We start from the raw sequence: 19207 nt of genomic DNA, 5'->3' as shown, positions 1-19207 counted from the left end.
TTATTATTATTATTATTATTATTATTATTATTATTATTATTATTATTGTTATTATTATTATTATTATTGTTGTTGTTATTATTATTGTTATTGTTGTTATTGTTGTTATTTGTTGTTATTATTGTTATTATTATTATTATTATTATTATTATTATTATTATTATTATTATTATTATTATTAATAATAATATAGAATTTTACTGGAAGCAAGTAAAGAGATAGGTTTGGAAGTAAATCCCCAAAAGACAAAGTATATGATTATGTCTCGTGACGAGAATATTGTACGAAATGGAAATATACAAATTGGAAATTTATCTTTTGAAGAGATGGAGAAGTTCAAATATCTGGGAGCAACAGTAACAAATATAAATGATACTCGGGAGGAAATTAAACACAGAATAAATATGAGAAATGCCTGTTATTATTTGGGTGAGAAACTTTTATCATCCAGTCTGCTGTTGAAAAATCTGAAAGTTAGAATTTATAAACCTGTTGTTCTGTATGGTTGTGAAACTTGGACTCTCACTTTGAGAGAAGAACATAGGTTAAGGGTGTTTGAGAATAAGGTGCTTAGGAAAATATTTGGGGCTAAGATGGATGAAGTTACAGGAGAATGGAGAAAGTTACACAACACAGAACTGCATGCATTGTATTCTTCACCTGACATAATTAGGAACATTAAATCCAGACGTTTGAGATGGGCAGGGCATGTAGCACGTATGGGCGAATCCAGAAATGTGTATAGAGTGTTAGCTGGGAGGCCGGAGGGAAAAAGACCTTTAGGGAGGCCGAGACGTAGATGGGAAGATAATATTAAAATGGATTTAAGGGAGGTGGGATATGATGGTAGAGACTGGATTGATCTTGCTCAGGATAGGGACCAATGGCGGGCTTATGTGAGGGCGGCAATGAACCTCCGGGTTCCTTAAAAGCCAGTAAGTAAGTAAGTATTATAGTACATGACATTGTTCTTTAGGTGATATCTAGTATTAGTTGGCAACACTAAAGAGACGGCCAAATTAGTCTTTTAGGAATCACTCTCACGTGATCCTCAGTATAAGTTCGGTACCACAAGCCATGTGCTTGTCAGTAAACTTCTTATGCTGAACATTTTATGTGGATGGTTGTGTTGTTGCCTCATGGGCAACAACGAAGTTATATATATCATGTAATTAAGCTTTATGAGAGTAATCAATTATTATGGGATGCGAAGAGTTGGGATTCATTCATTCATAGCTTACTGCTCAAGAGCAGGTCTTTCACTGCAAACCCTGCATTCTCCACTCTTCCCTATTTACTGCCTTTCTCTTAGTCTCCACATACAATCCACATATCTTAATGCCATCTAAAATCTGATCTTCTTTCGCTCCGAACTTTTCTTCTGTTCACCATTCCTTCCAGGGCATCCTTTAGTAGACAGTTTCTTCTTAACCAATGATCCAGCCAATTTCTTTTTGTCTTCCTTATCAGTATTATTCTTTCTTCACCCACTCTTCCTAACACAGCTTCATTACCTATTCTGTCTATCCATATCACACACTCCATTCTTCTCCATATCCACATTTCAAATGTTTTTAGTATTCTCTTTACTTGGTCGTAATGCCCATATTTCTGCCCCATACACTACCACAAAGCATTAGATCTATTTCAGAGAGCTGTAAAGCTTCCTTTGCCATCGCTATCCTTTTGACTTTCTGGAAGCAGCTCATGTTGCCCTGCCATGCACAGAGGCGGTTATTGCAATCTAGTTAGTTCTCAGATAACTACATTTTTATGTCTAATTGGATGCTGCCATTGTTTCTGGCGACATATTGAATTTGTATGTCGTAAATGTATTTTAATATGCTCTGTTTGATTTTTGGGTCAGAAGTATCATATATCGCTTCTTAATTTAAAAAAAAAAAAAGGTAGTTACTTCATTCTTTATTTAAATTACTGAATTTAGGCCCTCCCTGATGGGTCAGTACAGCAGCAGTGCAACATTTGTTTGAACGATGTTGTGCTGCACGGTACAGCATGTCTGCAGCATACATGTGTTTTTCTCTGCATCACTCCATCGCACATTTTGTAAATTCTCAGTAGTTATTGAACCTTGTAAAGGCCATGTCGTCTAGTGACGAAGAAGATATTGCATTCTATGTGTATTTAAGGTTACGAAGGAAAAAGAAAAGATACTGGGTACATCCGTACATTGTAAGGAATATCCACTGTACAGTAGCAGCACGAGAATTGACACTAGATGATTGATTCATTAATATTTTATTTTATTAGTAAAAAATGTTAACTGAGATTCCTGTTTTTTTAGCAACTCCCCACGCCTTGTCTTTTCGTGAATATTCCGCATTGATATTTCTCTACCCCAAGAACTGTATTTCCACTGACGTAATGGTAAAATGTTCATTACAAATATTACATTAGAAATATTCACAACTTCACTTGGTAAATGCTGTGCAACAAGGCTTATGCTGAAAACATGTTGTATCAATACTGCATCATGCCGACCCGTGTGAGACTGCAAATTCAAATATATGGCTGCGACATTGACTCGGCATGCAGAGCACTTATTGAGTTGATGTCGTACCAATGCTCTACTGACCTGTCAGGGAGCGGCCTTACTAAACCAAAAAGTGGAAACTACATGAAAAACATTTTTTCGTTTCATTTATCTAGTGATGAATGAATAAATAAGTTGAAATAATGCTAGTTGATAGGTTCAAGATAATAATAGCATTGGGAAAGACAGGTTTTATTATTTTTATGACATACACAATATATTGGATTACTTCCTAACAATCAAGAATTTTATGTCAGTGCAGTCATTGATCATCGTCTTTAATTACACTGTACAACATGAAAAATGCCCTTTACATGAAAACATGTGTTTCTTGTATATTTATGGTTGGAAATAACGAATCTGTACTCGGTTATTGCCTAAGACGAACCATTTTCCAAAAAATCCACAATTTAGTATTTTATGTATTTCCTCGATGATATTGCTATGTTTCCTTAATGTAAATTATTTTTCGAATATCCTGCTTCTTCTATCAAACATTTTCAGTGCAGGGATAGATTTAGACACATTTAGAAATATATATCTACATCAATCATTCACTGCCAGGTTGATCATACCATAATTCTAGCATTCATTTAGAAGACGACAAAGCAATTTTGGGCACTATTTTGTGGAGAAAGAAGGCATTATTTATTGCTGTGATGTGAATGGGTTATTTCAGGCATTGGAACATGAAAACAATGTAGGAGACTGGCGCCTGTTTATTGACTCTTCCAAACGTAGTCTAAAAGGCAGTACTCCTCCATATAGGCAATGTTTTTCCCTCTGTTCCTATAGCATATAATGCTGTAAATACCAAGGAAACATATGAGTTAATGAGTGCTATATTGAAATTAATTGACTACTCTACATTCAAATGGCACATTTGCGGAGACTTAAAAGTTATTGGGATATTAACAGGCATGCAACAAGGATACACTAAATTCTGCTGCTTCCTGTGTGAATGGGATAGTCGTGACAGAAAAAGTCACTACATCTGTAAACAATGGCCTCCACGACAAAACTGCATTCCTGGCACCAAAAACATATCTCATGAACCACTTGTGAATCCGCAATATGTCTTTCTTCTACCATTGCACATTAAACTTGGTTTAATGAAAATTTTTGTAAAAGCGCTGGACAGAGAAGGGTTAGCCTTCTTGTATCTCAGAAACAAATTCAAAAGTTTAAGTGTGGTAAAGGTAAATGAAGGGGTTTTTATTGGCCCACAAATTAAATCAGTCATGCACGACGAAGACTTTGAAAATAAACTATCAGAAGGAGAAAAAGCAGCCTGGCAGGCATTTAAATCAGTATGTTCAAGTTTCCTTGGAAACGAGAAAGCTGAAAACTATGAAGATCTTGTTCGTGACATGGTGAAATGCTTTCGTGTTATAGGCTGCAATATGTCTTTAAAACTACACTTTTTGGACTCACATCTAGATTTTTTCCCTCAAAACCTGGGTGCAGTTAGTGATGAGCATGGCGAAAGATTCCACCAGGACATTGCTATGTTTGAAAAGCGCTTCAGTGGACGATGGAATGGAAGTATGCTAGCTGAATATTGTTGGTCTACTATCAGGGACACTCCACCAGATGCCTACAAGTGGAAACGGCCAAAAAAATCATTTTAGTGTATGTGTTTTCCGTAATGAGTGTCGCTGTTAATTTTCTCTCTGACCAATTTGTATAAATATGAAAAGCGGGTCTCCTAAAAAAACGGTACGTGATGAACCATTTTGGTTTTCAGATATGAATCAAGCACCTTTTGTTTATACAGAATCACATACTTTCATCTAAAGGGCAGCCACAAAGTTCAAATTTGTTGTACAGTGTTATTAAAAAAAGGAACCAGGTTTTATTTAATTTTTTTATACCCTACACAATATATTGTATCACTGATTACACAACCAAGCATTTTTTGTCAGTGTAGTCATCAGTGATCTTTTCGTTAAAAAAGAAAGAGGATTTATATAAATTCTTACTACCCATGCAATATATTGCTAAACCCTCATAACACAACCAGAATTTAATGCCAGTACAGTCAATAAACATATTCATTAAGGAAAACCGGTTTGATTTAATAACTCACACAATATACAGTAGAATTCCTCATAAATTATTATATTATTACAATAATAATTATACTAAATTCCATAGATCAATTGACGTTTTAAGTTCGTTCTCATTATTTAATTATACCTGCATTCATATTATTCATATATTACAGAAAATTAATTTCTTTCGGGCGAGATTATATTGATGTGATTTATCTGTTATAACGTGCATGGAACTATTTGAACTACTGCGAGGGAAAAAAGAGGCAATAAATAAACTGTGTGATTATTTATAGAAAAAAAAAATAGATTACAGGACTGCAGTGTTGCCACTTTTAAATTATACTTTTAAAAAATGTAATTAACTACGGTACTTTAAATCTGATTTTCGGAAGTCCTGCAGTTGATTAGGAACTAGCGTACATTTTTATTTAAAACTAGGTTTGGTTCAGTTGTGAAGTATAGTTTCCTGAAAGTATAAAACAAACTATCCCTATCACTTTATGCCACTAAGCCTACTGCCTGTTCTTCAAAAATAGGAAGACGGCATAAATCTTTACACTTGAATTTTACTTTTTAAATGTATTTAATATGTCACCAATATGTTGTAAATGGTGATTAATAAGAGTATAATCTTATTAGACAAAAAAAAAACATGTACATGACTTCATAACACCAACAATTATCAACGAAAATGCCCATTGTTGTCACACTCTGCATTTCGACTACACTTTCCTTTTAAAAGATTTCTTGAAATTTCTTACATTTTATTGAGCTGCATTCATGTCCAATAGTGTGTATTGCCACCTCAGGTTCTGATGACCTCTTGCAGGCAATGTGGCATGCTTATGATTCTGGCTATGTCTTCTAATGAAATAGAGTCCCATTCCTCCTGTGAGTGTACCCGAAGTTCATTTAGTGTTTCTGGAACATACGAGGTCGAGTGAAGTAAATAATTACTAACTGAAGTAGTGACCTACATTTTTTAATGAAGCACCTGAAGCTATCGGTTGTTAGATGGCAGTATTAGCAATATACATACAAGCGAAGCAAAGAAACAGACATCTAAATTGCTAACTTCGCTTCAGGAAGTGAAGTCAGAAGCCACCTTTTAAACAGACAAAAACCTGTGTTTGCTTAACAGATTTCTGTTATATATGATACACATACTGAGATCGCTAATTTCATATTGGAAGTATGGTTGGAAGCCGCCATACTTAAAGTGTGCAAGAGCGTGTGTTTGTTCCACAGACTTCTGTTATATGCTATATAGATATGCATACCAAATGTGACATTATCACACAATGCTAATGTCATGTGCCACATTTGGGTGCACAAACAACTATTATGTGAGCAATATGAGTACATATTTTCTTGCCATTTGGCAATCTAGATAGATTTGGAAGCAGCAGTTGCAAGATGATTGCATTTCTACATGAATGTACCAATATGTCTTTAAATTAACTATAAAATTATTTTCAAATTAACCAACAAAATTAGTCGATCCAGCATTGACTTTGTCCCATAGTTGCTGGATACAAGGGATTCTACTGTATTTGGCATACTAGTTTTCCAAATTGTATTGAAAAAACAAAGAAACTAGAGTAACATATCTTGTTACAGTGAAATGCCAGTATAACGAACTTGAGGGGGTTCTGTAATTATTTTCGTTACAGTGAAATTTCATTAAATCGAATATTGATTAAATTTGCCTACAAATTATGTCCTATATTATATAATAACAGATACTGTACCTGGATTAGGTTATATTGTATATCCGTATTATATTGCAACTTCAATAAGAATCGGTACAGTACCATAATGCATATTTGACAACTAAATAATTATTCTTGCATATTTTACAATATTTTATTCATGACCTTGTTAGGACCAAAAATTAAGTTTTACCAAATACTCTACAATGATAATACCGGAAAGTTCACTGTCAAAGTGGCGAATGACTCGCCAGTGTGATCTAGCGGCAGGGATTGTAGGCAGCGATGAATAGCGCGTTGAACTGTGATATGAGCTTTGTTCTTCAGCAAACACAATATGTCCTAAGGATTATTCTCTTTATAGTTGTAGCCTATGTCACTTAAATGTGGAAATGTTTCTTCTATGTTTTGTAAAAACTATGCCTAGCAAAATATGCTAGATCTTCCTTCACATTTCCAAAAGTAGTCATGTGAACACCAGTAGAATGTTACTTTTCTCTACTACTACTACTACTACTACTACTACTACTACTACTACTACTACTACTACTACTACTACTACTACTACTACCACCACTACTACTACTACCACTACTACTACTACTACTACTGCTTCTACTACCGGCACTACAGTTATTTGCTTTTGTCTTTTAGGTGTGCCATGCCCATATAGGTAAATACAGACAGACGTTAGTTAATGAGGTAATAGGGCGCGTCAGCTACTATCACTATTTGCGTCCTTATCTAAACTTCTTTAAAAAACAAAACACAAACATCATCATAAGCAAAATGCGAGCACTAACTAAAACTCTGTAAACCGTTCCAGACAAAACGTTTAAAATTAGAGGGATAGAATATAAATATGTACAAAAATCACAAAATATGTTCAGATCACTTTTGATTACCGGACTTCAATAACCATAATTCGAAACATTAGGGGTAAGTAAAAATAGAATGTAATAAATTGGAAAAGTGTACCGAAGTTTCAAATCAGTCATAGGACTGTTAATTTTTAATACTCTATTTTTAATAACAGACTGAAGATAATAGTTATTCCTTCACAGAATTTAACAGCTCCTTCTTCCAAAAAATGAGTCAAAATCAAAGCACAATGAAAGAATCGCAAAGGTCCCAAATAAACATATTAGATCTTGCATCGAGAAAGCTGCGGATTTTTTGATATTAGAAAGAAACGACAGACGATACTCCTCCATCGTGTAATTAGGTAGTGCATTAGCAATGACATATTCTCAATGTTAACTGAAACAGTTACTAAACTGCATAAATCTACTTTATATTGTTCATATAAAACACAATTTCTATATAGCCTAGTTTCTCCGTATAAAAAATTGAAAATCTTTACTTTTTTATCCAAATATTGTGTCTTGGGATGCGTATCATAAAAATGTGAATTGTTGATTTTGTGAAGAAAGTGGACTCATGTTTTTTCATAATAAGTGATTCAGGTAGTTATTCGGACAAATAATTTGCCTAGTCCTATATTTTAAAGGCATTATTAATATTTCAATAAATTAAGATCATTTTTTACGATGCAAGAAATCCTAAAAGATAAAAACTGGCTCAAGGGGAAATGACAGCTCTAAACACAGCAAATCCAAATGTCGATTTAATTAAAATTGTCAAAGATTATGAATTCATTAGTCACAAGTGTGCTTAAAAAGAAGGAAAATGGGGAAACAATATTCCAGTTACGATAAAAGTTTTGCCACAACATTCCATTAATGTTCACCTCAAGACGAAAGACCTCTAAGAAGAAAATTATGTTTACCAATAGTTAGATCTCTCAAAAATTGACTTCATGAATTTGATATAGGATAGGTAGACTATAATTAGCACCATTGAAGATAAAATGTCTTTGAAGGAAAATATAACTTATAATGCTAAAACAGACACTTTGAGGGATTCATTGAATTAGGTATAGACAGGCCTAATCAACAAACTTCAACTGACGTAAAAATTTCAGATGTGCCATTGGCAAATCAAGCAATGATTTTCATTATTCGAGGAACATGCAAAATTTTAAAACAAACTATAGGTTATTTTCAATCAAAAGATAGCATGTCTGCAGAGATTTTGAAATCACATCTGCTTGATGTAAAAGATAAAAATACAAGATACAGGCTTTATCCCTAATGCAGCGACTGTGCCAGTATCTTCAGTAACAAATATTTCAATGTGCTAATAAATTGTTACATCAAAAATAAGATGGATAACCGTTAGCCAAGGAACGAAATATGTGATGTATAAAAGTTTCTAAAGTCATGCACAAGTAAATCATAATTACATTTGAAAATACGAGAATTGTTTCATTTCATTTCTATTCCAATAACTTCGTAACTTCTTATTCATTTGAAATGTTGTGAACCTTGTGACTCTAAATAAAACTATGATTTGCATTTTTTTTACCGGAATCAAATGGACACCTCTCTGTTTTTCCTCACGTAACCTAGCATGCAGCAAGGAGTGTATAAACAATCCAAGCCGCTAGATAGCAGCACAGTCACATTTCGCTGCTGCTTGCAATGCTAAACAGGCAAGCTTTCCAGTATTATTGTTATAGAGTACTTGGTTTTACAGAACAAAAATTACGTTGAATAGGGATTTATAGGTTAGGTTTTGTTACATTTACAGCCATCGTGTCAAATCGATTTCTCGTAATATTACGATCTACGAGATTGGATTCTGAATTGATCACTACCTTCGAAAGCTCGATTTTATTATACTGTTTCATTTATAGACTCGTCGCTCTTATTTCTGTCAGCCAATCATGGTTCAGGTTGATTACATTTAAATGTGTGCGTCTTGCTATTCACGTCTGATGATGTTATGCACTTCCTAAGACTCGATAAATACTTAATATAATCGCCCGCCATTTTGGTTCTTTCATTGGCGTTTGCAGAAAGCACACGAGGACATTTACCGCTCAATTATTTGCTCAATTATAGTGCATTTGATTTATTATCATAGAAGCTATGACAGGATAATGTTCAACAGTGCGGCAAATAGATTCCTCATCTGTTAGCTCAGCAACGAAAGATACTACCATTTAGACTTTATAAAGCCTTCACTTCCTAAAGCATAAGCAAAGAGTAGGAGTCATGCAGGAAATAACAACGACATGACTATAAATATAAATTCAAACACAACAATCGCGTCTACAGAAGTGCATTCTGAATGTTCACTGAAACGAATGCCTAGCGATAACTCGCTAATTTTATTTTCTTTCGAATTTATTTTAAGTAATTTTTAACTGCTTATTAGGCCTAATTTCATTAACATAACATTTTTTTGTAGCAGGATAAATTATTATTACATTAAGCTGAATAGTTCGTTACTTATACATTGTTTAAACTGAAAATTTAAAACATGTAATGGCTGAAACTAAAAAATTATTTCGTTATTCTAAAAAATTCATAATTGCAGCATTCGTAATAGCAGAATTTCACTGTATTGTAAAACTATGTTGTGTTTCATTGTGAAAGAGAAGATTAATTATATATAGCCATGAGCTTTAAATAGTACCTAATTTAGTGCGTATTTATTATAATATATTTTGAATAATTTTCAGAAGGTCTGTTTCGGTTATTTTCATTTCGTGAAGAGATGGTGTTTATAAAAATTGTCTTCGAAATTTATTACAGATGAAATGTGTCGTGTTTCCTCTAGTCCAACTCCAAATATGCACATCATTTCTTGTTATGCGCTTTATTTTACAGAAATGTTATAACAAAAGCTAATATGTTTAAGTAAAGGGTGCAGCAAAATATCCTCCCTAATTTAAAGTTTAAATAAAAAACAGATGTATCAAAATAAGAAAACATTATTAATATGAATGGAATCTTAACAGTGGGAATTTTTCATTTTTTGAATAACGTGTCTCTCAAGTGATGTCCTTCACTATCAATGCATTGTTGAATGCGACTTCGGAAATTCTGCATCACTCTAACTAGCATTTCTTGAGGAATAAGATCAATTTCTTCCTGTAATGCTGTGTGAGAGGTGACTCCGTCCTGCTGAAACCATACCTGGTCAATCTGCAGCGCATTGAGTCTTGGTGCCAAAAAATTGTTGATCACAAAAGTGTACCGCTGAGAGTTTACTGTCACAGTAGCACCATTCTCCTCAAAAAAGTAAGGACCAAGTATTCCGACTCTTGCAACTGCGTACCATACAGTAACACAGTCGTTATGTAGAGGTTTTTCATGAAGTTCACGAGGGTTCTGTCCACTCCAATATCGGAAATTTTGATGATTCACGCGTCCTGATAAGTGAAAATGTGTAATGCATATGCTGAAGATGCTGTGGTTGCTGTGGACTTTGCCAGACCTAAGAAATGCATTACAGGAAGAATTGGTCTTATTCCTCAAGAAATGCTAACTTAGAGTGATGCAGAATTTACGAAGTCGCATTCAACAGTGCATTGATAGTGAAGGACACCACTTGAGAGACACGTTATTCAACAAATGAAAAATTCCCACTGTTAAGATACCATTCATATTAATAAAGTTTCCTTATTTTGATCCACTTTAAATTAGGGAGGATGTTTTGCCGCACCCTTTATTATAATGTAATTGGCATAGCTCAAACCATAAAGTTATGTTAAATTAATTTGCTTCTTTGTTGTTGTTTTTTTATTTTCCATAAAAACATTAATGAAAGCAGTTCGTAATTTCAATTTTCAATCTGTTTCGTTCCTACCATGAGTTATAATTATTTAGGTTTCTTAATCACTATTCATCACACTATTGCCAGTGTCACTGTTAAATTGTTTCTCACAAAGGAAGTACCCCAGCTTGATGGCTAAAACCTAGTACAAATGCGTTTAAAATACGAACTGTACCTGTTCTACCACCCATCAAGGTTATTTATCTGTAAAACTCTTCAGTTGTGTACAATCAGTGTTTGAAGGATAACAAATCTAAAGCCTAGAGAAGCACAAGCCACTGAAGTAACAACACCGTGTAACAGATAGTTATGACAAGCAGATTCACAAAATACATAAACGAGGTATTCTTTGGCAAAAAACTACACGACATTTGCTTTAAACAATGTATATTAGCACATGCAGTACTGTCCGTTTTTCCCAAACTAGAAGCCAAACTTTCAGAACGGCCCCGAGGTTCACTCAGCCTCCTATAAAATTGAGTACCAGGTCTTTCCCGGGGGTAAAAGGCAGTCAGAGCGTGGTGCCGACCACACCATCTCATTCTAGTGCCAAGGTCATGGAAAGCATGGGGATCTACCTTCATCCCCCCCCCCAAGTGCCTTCATGGCATGTTACGCGGATACCTTTACCTTTACCTTTAGAAGATACTATGTTGTGGTACAATCTTCCCTTATTCGTCATCAAATTGCAAATGTAGAGTTTCAATGAAGTGATTAAAACAAACGGAATGGAACAGTTTGCACACTTGACAAAAGCAACATGTGGACATGCTACACATCTTCGGTGTATCCACACTGCAATAGTCCAATATCAAAAGCACAGTGATCACACTGTCAGATGATGTAACAGGAATATCAACTTCGTAAGCAGATCTTTGCCTTGCATATGTTAACATAGGTCTGTACCTGGGTGCATAAATTTGGTTGTAGATGACAAAGTGAAGGCAGATGATGAAATATATCCATCCTGTAATGTGACCTACGGTTTGTCAATTTGCAACCACACAAAATCAATAGAGTTTGTACTGTCAAAAAAATATAAATCCAGAGGTTGGCAGTATTTGGTTGTCTTTGGTGGCAGTATCTTAACGTAATATCATTGTTGGGAAAACATTCTTCTTTCAGACTGTAGTCTTTGTGTCCTGACCAGAAATCACAAAGTAATTGACCTTTCTCACCAACATGTTCATGGAGGACCGAATATGAAAAGCTTTTCATGTGCTCTTTGGTCATTTTTCCACTTTTACTCGCTTCAACATGGATGTTTTGTGGACACATTACTGCTAGTTTCTTTGCAACCTGCGGACCAAATGTGAAGCTTGTTCGCTAACCTGCCATCCATGAATACAGCATATCTATTGTGTGAGCTATGAACAGACTGTACCACATCAGCTCTGTGTGATAGTGTTGAAGAAGACAGTAGTTTATAAAAAAATGGCTCTGGTCACTATTCCACATGCATTTCTTAACTATGTTTTTGTCTTTAATGAGCATGTTCACATCTGCCACAAATGTTTATGCTCTCTGCCTAATAATATAGTCTTCTTCAATCTCTTTGTGGCAAGTGCAAGATAAAACATAAAAATATGTAAATATGTAAATTGTAGAAATTGTATTTAAGAAAAAATACTATATCTTTGTGCAAAATTGTTGTAAAGTGTGTAATGTAAGAGTTAAATTGATTTGCTTGTATGTACTCTGTCTGTGATCTATTATATAATAAACGTCAAAAATATCAATCTCTTTGTGAGCCATGAACGTAATGATATACCTGCACGAAATGTTACATTCTTCTTTGAAGCCACTGACGAAATGTAAAGAAGCATTGTCCAGAGCAACTACTCTAGTAGCTTCCAGAGCCCACACTTGAATGTGCCAATATGATCCATAGTCTCTGCCTCTGTCAAACTGTGCTTTTACAGGCTTCAATTTTGTTGTTTTGTTTCCCTTGAAGTGGCCTGGGTCTTGCCTTTTATGCGTCACATAATCTAAAATTACCTGCAGCTGAATTTCGAACGGATGTAGTTATAACAGTTTATTAGTTTCCTGTAAGAATTATAACTACAATTAAAATAATCCTCATAAATATTGTCCAATGTTAGGTCATCAGTACACTTTAGCACACTGGGTCGTGATAGTTTTGGGGGTGAAGGTGCATATTCACTTCGACTTGCAGTTCCTTCATTTGCAGGAGAGGACGTTTCAGAACTGTTGAAACTCTCATACCTGTGTGCTGTTTCTTCTCCGCTGACAGACTAACAACAATCCCTATTCCTATCTAATGTGTCGGTATGTATTTCTGTTAAGTCCCCATAGTATTTTTGCATTATGATGTCACATAACATGCATGCAAATGACTCATCCTCCATTCCATTACATCCTCATTATCCAGTGTGTAAGTTCGATGTAGATTTTCGAGCAACAGGTTAACAATGTTCACAGGATTGACTTCAGCCTACTCATGTCTGCTGTTATTACACGCACTTTACTACTGAACACCGCAACGGTCTCGTTCTTATTGTCTGTACAGCTATGACGCAGCGAGGCTAGTATGCTAATCTTCAGATGGTGCTAGCAGCCGCACATGTAGTTTTATAGATGAATGGCATTGATAGCCATTCGAACAGATACAAATTGTATTTCAAACACGTTTCCAATCGATTTTAGCCATTTGAACTGGGGCACTTCCCGTGTCAGAGTGATAATATTAAAAGATCTTATGTATTATATGAGAACTGTTCTGTTCTTATAATGTTGGGAAATTAATTTCATAAATGTTTTGCTTCACAGGTGAAGAACTTACTAGGAAAATATCTAAGAGCCGAAAGCTATTGTAAAGCTCTCATTTGGCAAAAGAGATACCTCCTAGTTGTGCTTGGTGATTACCAAGAGTCAGAAGCTATTACAGTGAGTCGCTTAGCACATCTTTCTGGTGTGCAAGAAGCTATACTCCATACTGCTTCTCGAAAGAAACCGAAGACAAGGTTTAGGTATGTTTTAAGATAATAGTTAAAAAAATCTTTGTAAGTTGTGCTCTTAAAAGTTACTTTTGGAAGCTATAAGTTGTTACAGCATTTTCAGAAAAGACAATAAGGTGCACGCAGTAATCAATAAGCAGCAGTCTGATTATTTTAAGGATGTGAAAAAAATTAGTAGGGATGTATTCTGCAGAAGTTCTCCTACAAAGATGGTTACTATACTAGTCGGTAAGTTGTTGATCGTTCCTTTTTTTTTTTTTAAGCTGCTTTCTGTTTACTATTTATGCTGCTTAATGTGTACTGAGAGAGAAATAAATTTAAAACTTTACATTTTACTAGAGAATAAGAGGATATATATATGCATACAAAGGATGTTTCAAAAATACTAAGCAAAATTGCACGGTTGGATTCCACACATATGGAAGATAAAAAGTGTTATATAAACATGGATCTGGAAATTGACAGTTATTGAGATATCAGACATTTATTGGAAGATATTCCACTAGCAATCCGGCAAGAGATGTAGTCATGCACGATGGTGCCCCTGCACATTTTAGTCTATATTTCCGTGAAAACCTGGATGAACGTAATCCTGATCATTGGCTAGGTAGAGGTGGACCAATTGCTTGGTCTCCACGTTCACCTGATGTAAACCTGTTGGACTCTTTTTGAGAGGGTATTTAAAGTCGTTGGTATGCTCAACTGCTGTAGAGGATGAAGCAAGAATTGTGCGGAGTTGTGAAATGATACATACAACTCCAGGCATTTTTGAGCCTGTTCATACCTCAACGAGACGACGAGCAGAAGTCTGCATTATGGCAAAGACTGGCATTTCGAACACCTCTTGTAAAATATTGAACATGGCGCATCATTATAAAACTAAACTAGAACTAGTAACATACTAACATAAAATAATTGATTGTCTGATATCTCAATAATTATCAATTTTCTGACAAATGGGTTGCCAACTCTCCTGTATTTCCCTGGGTCTCCCCATATGGATTCTTCAAAGTGCAGAGCTGTCTGCAGAAATCCATCCTTCATGTCTGACTTTAGAAGTCCAGGATCCTGAGAAAACTATTTCATTAAAAACCCTTCTCAGTTCGATTTGTGCATCCATATGCTGCATATCAAACTGGGTTCTGTGGTTCGAAGAACGAAAATTTCGATTGACTGCAACAATTTCTTAAAAAAATCTGTCATTCAAGTGCATTCAGAAACTATATTCCGAGGGAACAGTTATTGCTCAGGCAATATGGGATGGGGGCTCCAAATGGAGGCAGAGATATTCTGAAATTTCTAACTAGGCAGAGATATTCCAAAATAACGGATCATGTTGTCAAAAAAAAGTGGCTTTATTATTCACCCCACGAAACACTATTTTGCTGCATATTGTGATGGACTTATTGGAAAAGATTGGGTTTTAGAACTTAAAAGGGCTACCAATCCATTCAGATGAGATCTCTGTAAAATGTGTGTCTTATCTAGAAGAAAACAGAGATGGAGTAGCCTTGAAGGAAAATCACAATCACTAATTGAGGAACAAGGGCAGCTATCTTCTACTGGCCGTCAATATTGTAGTTTTTGTGCTTATACTTCTGTTGACATGCTAATGCTGGACATCAAGAGGGATGAAATGTTCATTCAGGAAATGGTGACAAAATTTTTATTTTATTTTTTTTACAAAGAATATTTTGTTCCTGTCATTTTAGAATAAAAAAGAGAAGGAATTTTGTTTGTGGTGAATTGTATTTACTTTGTATACACTGTACAGTTTGTATTCTTTCCAGCCAAGAAAATGTTGGAAGCTCACTGTTAGTTTACAGCTTCAATCACTCCCAATTTGCAGAATCAAATCGAACAGAATTTCTCTTCACAATATATTTAAATGGAAGATAGCAGAAAGCTGCGCATCGACTTGAACAGAACAGAATTCAGGAGCTAAAATATTTATTCCACTGGCAGAACTGAATTTCTTATTTTGGGTATGGTCGTAAGTTCTCGTGAAGCCTTCATGAAAAAATAAATGAACCACATCCATTCTTGGCAACTTAATTTGTTTACTATTGAAAGTTATTGCTGAAATAGTTGTTGTTGATTGGTCAACTGTCTGAAGAAACAGGTCTGAACCCCACAAGTGATACCAACATGGCACCACTTATGAGGCAACTAGGCCAGGAGATAATGGGTAGGGTGGTCAGTTCCTTTTCCCCTCCATTGCATACATCGCTGATTAGCTACATATTCCACTAGTCAGACTTCAGATGTATGCAAACAATTGTTCTTCCTCTATGTATACAAAAATCACAATTTAATATGAACGAAGACAAATCAATAAATCTTGTGCAAAATTATCCTCTTTCATATGACAAAACACAAAAGTACTGTTCGGTTCGATTCCACTAGATGTGAGTGGCAGCAGACTTTTCATTTTGGTTCAGTTCGATTCCGCTAAGTGGGAGCAGGCCTTCAGTCTTGATTATGACATACACGAACATTTGTTCTGTCTGCAACTCTCCTTACCTATACCCATTGCATCATAATGTTTCTTTAATTATTGAAGAAAAAATTATTTGATTTTGTGTATTAATATACTGCTCAAAAGAATTAGCGGAACACAATTTGAAATTAATTTTTTTATTCAACAGTGGAAATGTAGAATATTGTCCTTAGTACAGCATGAACTTCAAACACTATATTTTATAACAAATTCTTCCTGAATTTGGTATTCCCAAGAAACTAGATCAATTAATTAAAATGTGTCTCAATGAAACAGCAGAGTCCATATAGGCCACCTTCTGTCTGATGCTTCTCCAATTCACTGCGGGCTAAAGCGAGGAGATGCACTATCACCTTTACTTTTTAACTTCACTCTAGAGTATGCCAGGATAACAGAGAGGTTTGGAATTGAACGGGTTACATCAGCTTCTTGTCTATGCGGATGACGTGAATATGTTAGGAGAAAATTCACAAACGATTAGGGAAATGCGGAAATTTTACTTGAAGCAAGTAAAGCATAGATAGGTTTGGAAGTAAGCCCCGAAAAGACGAAGTATATGATTATGTCTCGTGACCAGAATATTGTATAAAATGGAAATATAAAAATTAGAGATTTATCCTTCGAAGAGATGAAAAAATTCAAATATTTTGGAGCAACAGTAACAAATATAAATGACACTCAGGAAGAAATTGAACGCGGAATAAATATGGAAAATGCTTATTATTATTATTCGATTGAGAAGCTTTTGTCATCTAGTCTGCTGTCAAAAAATCTGAACGTTAGAATTTATAAAACAGTTATATTACCCGTTGTTCTGTATGGTTCTAAAACTTGGAGAGAGGAACAGAGATTAAGGATGTTAGAGAATAAGGTGCTTAGGAAAATATATAGGGCTAAGAGGGATGAAGTTACAGGAGAATGGAGAAAATTACACAACACAGAACTGCACGCATTGTATTCTTCACCTGACATAATTAGGAACATTAAATCCAGACGTTTGAGATGGGCAGGGCATGTAGCACGTATGGGCGAATCCAGAAATGCATATAGAATGTTAGTTGGGAGGCCGGAGGGAAAAAGACCTTTTGGGGACCTGAGGCGTAGATGGGAGGATAATATTAAAATGGATTTGAGGGAAATGGGATATGATGATAGAGACTGGATTAATCTTGCACAGGATAGGGACCAATGGTGGGCTTAAGTGAGGGCGGCAATGAGCCTGCAGGTTCTTTAAAAGTCATTTGAAAAAAAAAATACTTTCCTTGGCCATTTACAATCAAGCTGTTGTCAACAATGGTCATCTTACTTGATACTGCACAAAACGAAGTGAAAAATCTATTTATTTATTCTAACAATCCTGAGTCCTCACAATCTCTACATGGATTTAGTACCTCGTGTGACCTCCATGAGCATGAATTAATGCTTGGCATCTACAAGACATACGGTACTTCTCACAAGCCTCCGAATGTTGACTTGAAGTGTATTCATTCACTCTTCATTAAGTGCCATTGCAAGCTCTTCGAGGTTCTGGGGGTTTTGATGGTACCTACGGATGCATTTTTCAAGCATATCCCGTACTTTCAATCTGGACTACTCGCTGGCCAATCCATTACAGGAATTTCATGCTCGTTCAGAAAGTTCATGGAGATAGCGGCAACACATTGTCATACATCAGCACAAATCCAGCATCCATACAGGCAGAACATGTCGCAACATAACAAATTGCATTTAGCCAGCCAGGAATGATGGTCAGGGCAGTTTTCGTTTCTAAGCTGATGCCAGCCCAGACCATAATTGAGTCTCAACTAAATCTGTCAATTTTAAGAATGTAGGTTCATCGAAACGCTTTCCACGATATCTCCAGACATGTAATCGTCCATCACAGGAAGTGAGGGAGAAACTTGATTCATCGGTAAATAGGATTTGCCTCCAATATCAAAGTTGCCAATTTACATGTTCCAGAGCGAATCTTAACCTTGCTTGCTTGTGGTGAAACTCCAAACAAGGGGCACATAGAGGTCTTCGAGCTCTCAAATTAACTTCCCACAATCTATTCCTGACCATCTGGTCACTCACTGCTATTCCATGTACTAACCTGAAGTCGTTTTGCAGGTCACGAGCAGTTGAAGTATGCTGACACAGGGCAGAAAGAACTAAAAATCTGTCTTGATTTCCAGTTGTCTTTCGTTTACATCCTTGCCTACGTTTCCTTTCATACTGCCCTGACTTCCTATAACGTTTGACAGTTCTATACACAACTGACACAGAGGTAATGGAGGTCATTGGCAATCTGACGATAGTTATCCCTGCTGAATGCGACTTCATCTTCTCTATCAAACATTTTGTAGTTACTTTGCAATAACATCTGAATTAGACCACAACAATGACCATAGCCTTCGATATGTTCTAAAACGGCCACAGTCAAACGGAGAAGATCATATTGGTTTTCATCATGGATGGATTACTATTCGGTTTCCTTGGACCGCAATGAAGATGAAAACCAAATGTTGTGTTTTCTGAATAGAAAAAACGCAAATGGGATATCATTACAGCACAGCTATTGCCTTAGATCAAGAATTTACAGCAGTCAAAAAATCTGTTCTGCTAATTTTTTGAGCAGTATATTTAGGATACATTATTTATTGTGATAATCTGGTCGTATAAAACTTCTTTCTTTTAATCCTTCAATATTCTGATCCTAATACTTAACTTATTAAATA

At 35.4% G+C, this 19207-nt stretch overlaps 1 protein-coding gene and 1 long non-coding RNA gene across 11 annotated transcripts in view; one reads left to right on the top strand and one right to left on the bottom strand.

Moving 5' to 3' along the window:
- LOC138715464 (pericentrin-like) overlaps positions 1-19207 on the top strand; it is a 191964-nt gene that overhangs the window by 156774 nt on the left and 15983 nt on the right. For all 10 annotated transcript variants that reach the window (XM_069848396.1, XM_069848395.1, XM_069848394.1 and 7 more), the window contains one exon: positions 13800-13999. Coding sequence is in view for 5 of the 10 variants with exons in the window: in XM_069848393.1 (XP_069704494.1) it covers positions 13800-13999 (200 nt within the window). In the remaining 5 variants the exon portion in view is untranslated. The remainder of the gene's footprint in view (positions 1-13799; positions 14000-19207) is intronic.
- The window catches only part of LOC138715465 (uncharacterized), a 55513-nt gene continuing 41030 nt past the window's right edge, over positions 4725-19207 (bottom strand). The window contains exon 6 of the long non-coding RNA XR_011336359.1: positions 4725-5532. This is a non-coding gene — a long non-coding RNA (uncharacterized lncRNA). The remainder of the gene's footprint in view (positions 5533-19207) is intronic.

This window comes from Periplaneta americana, chromosome 15, assembly GCF_040183065.1.
Source record: "Periplaneta americana isolate PAMFEO1 chromosome 15, P.americana_PAMFEO1_priV1, whole genome shotgun sequence".
NCBI classification, from domain to species: Eukaryota; Metazoa; Arthropoda; class Insecta; order Blattodea; family Blattidae; genus Periplaneta; species Periplaneta americana.
Note: the sequence above shows the minus strand (reverse complement) of the source record. Positions and strands in the feature narration are given on the sequence as shown.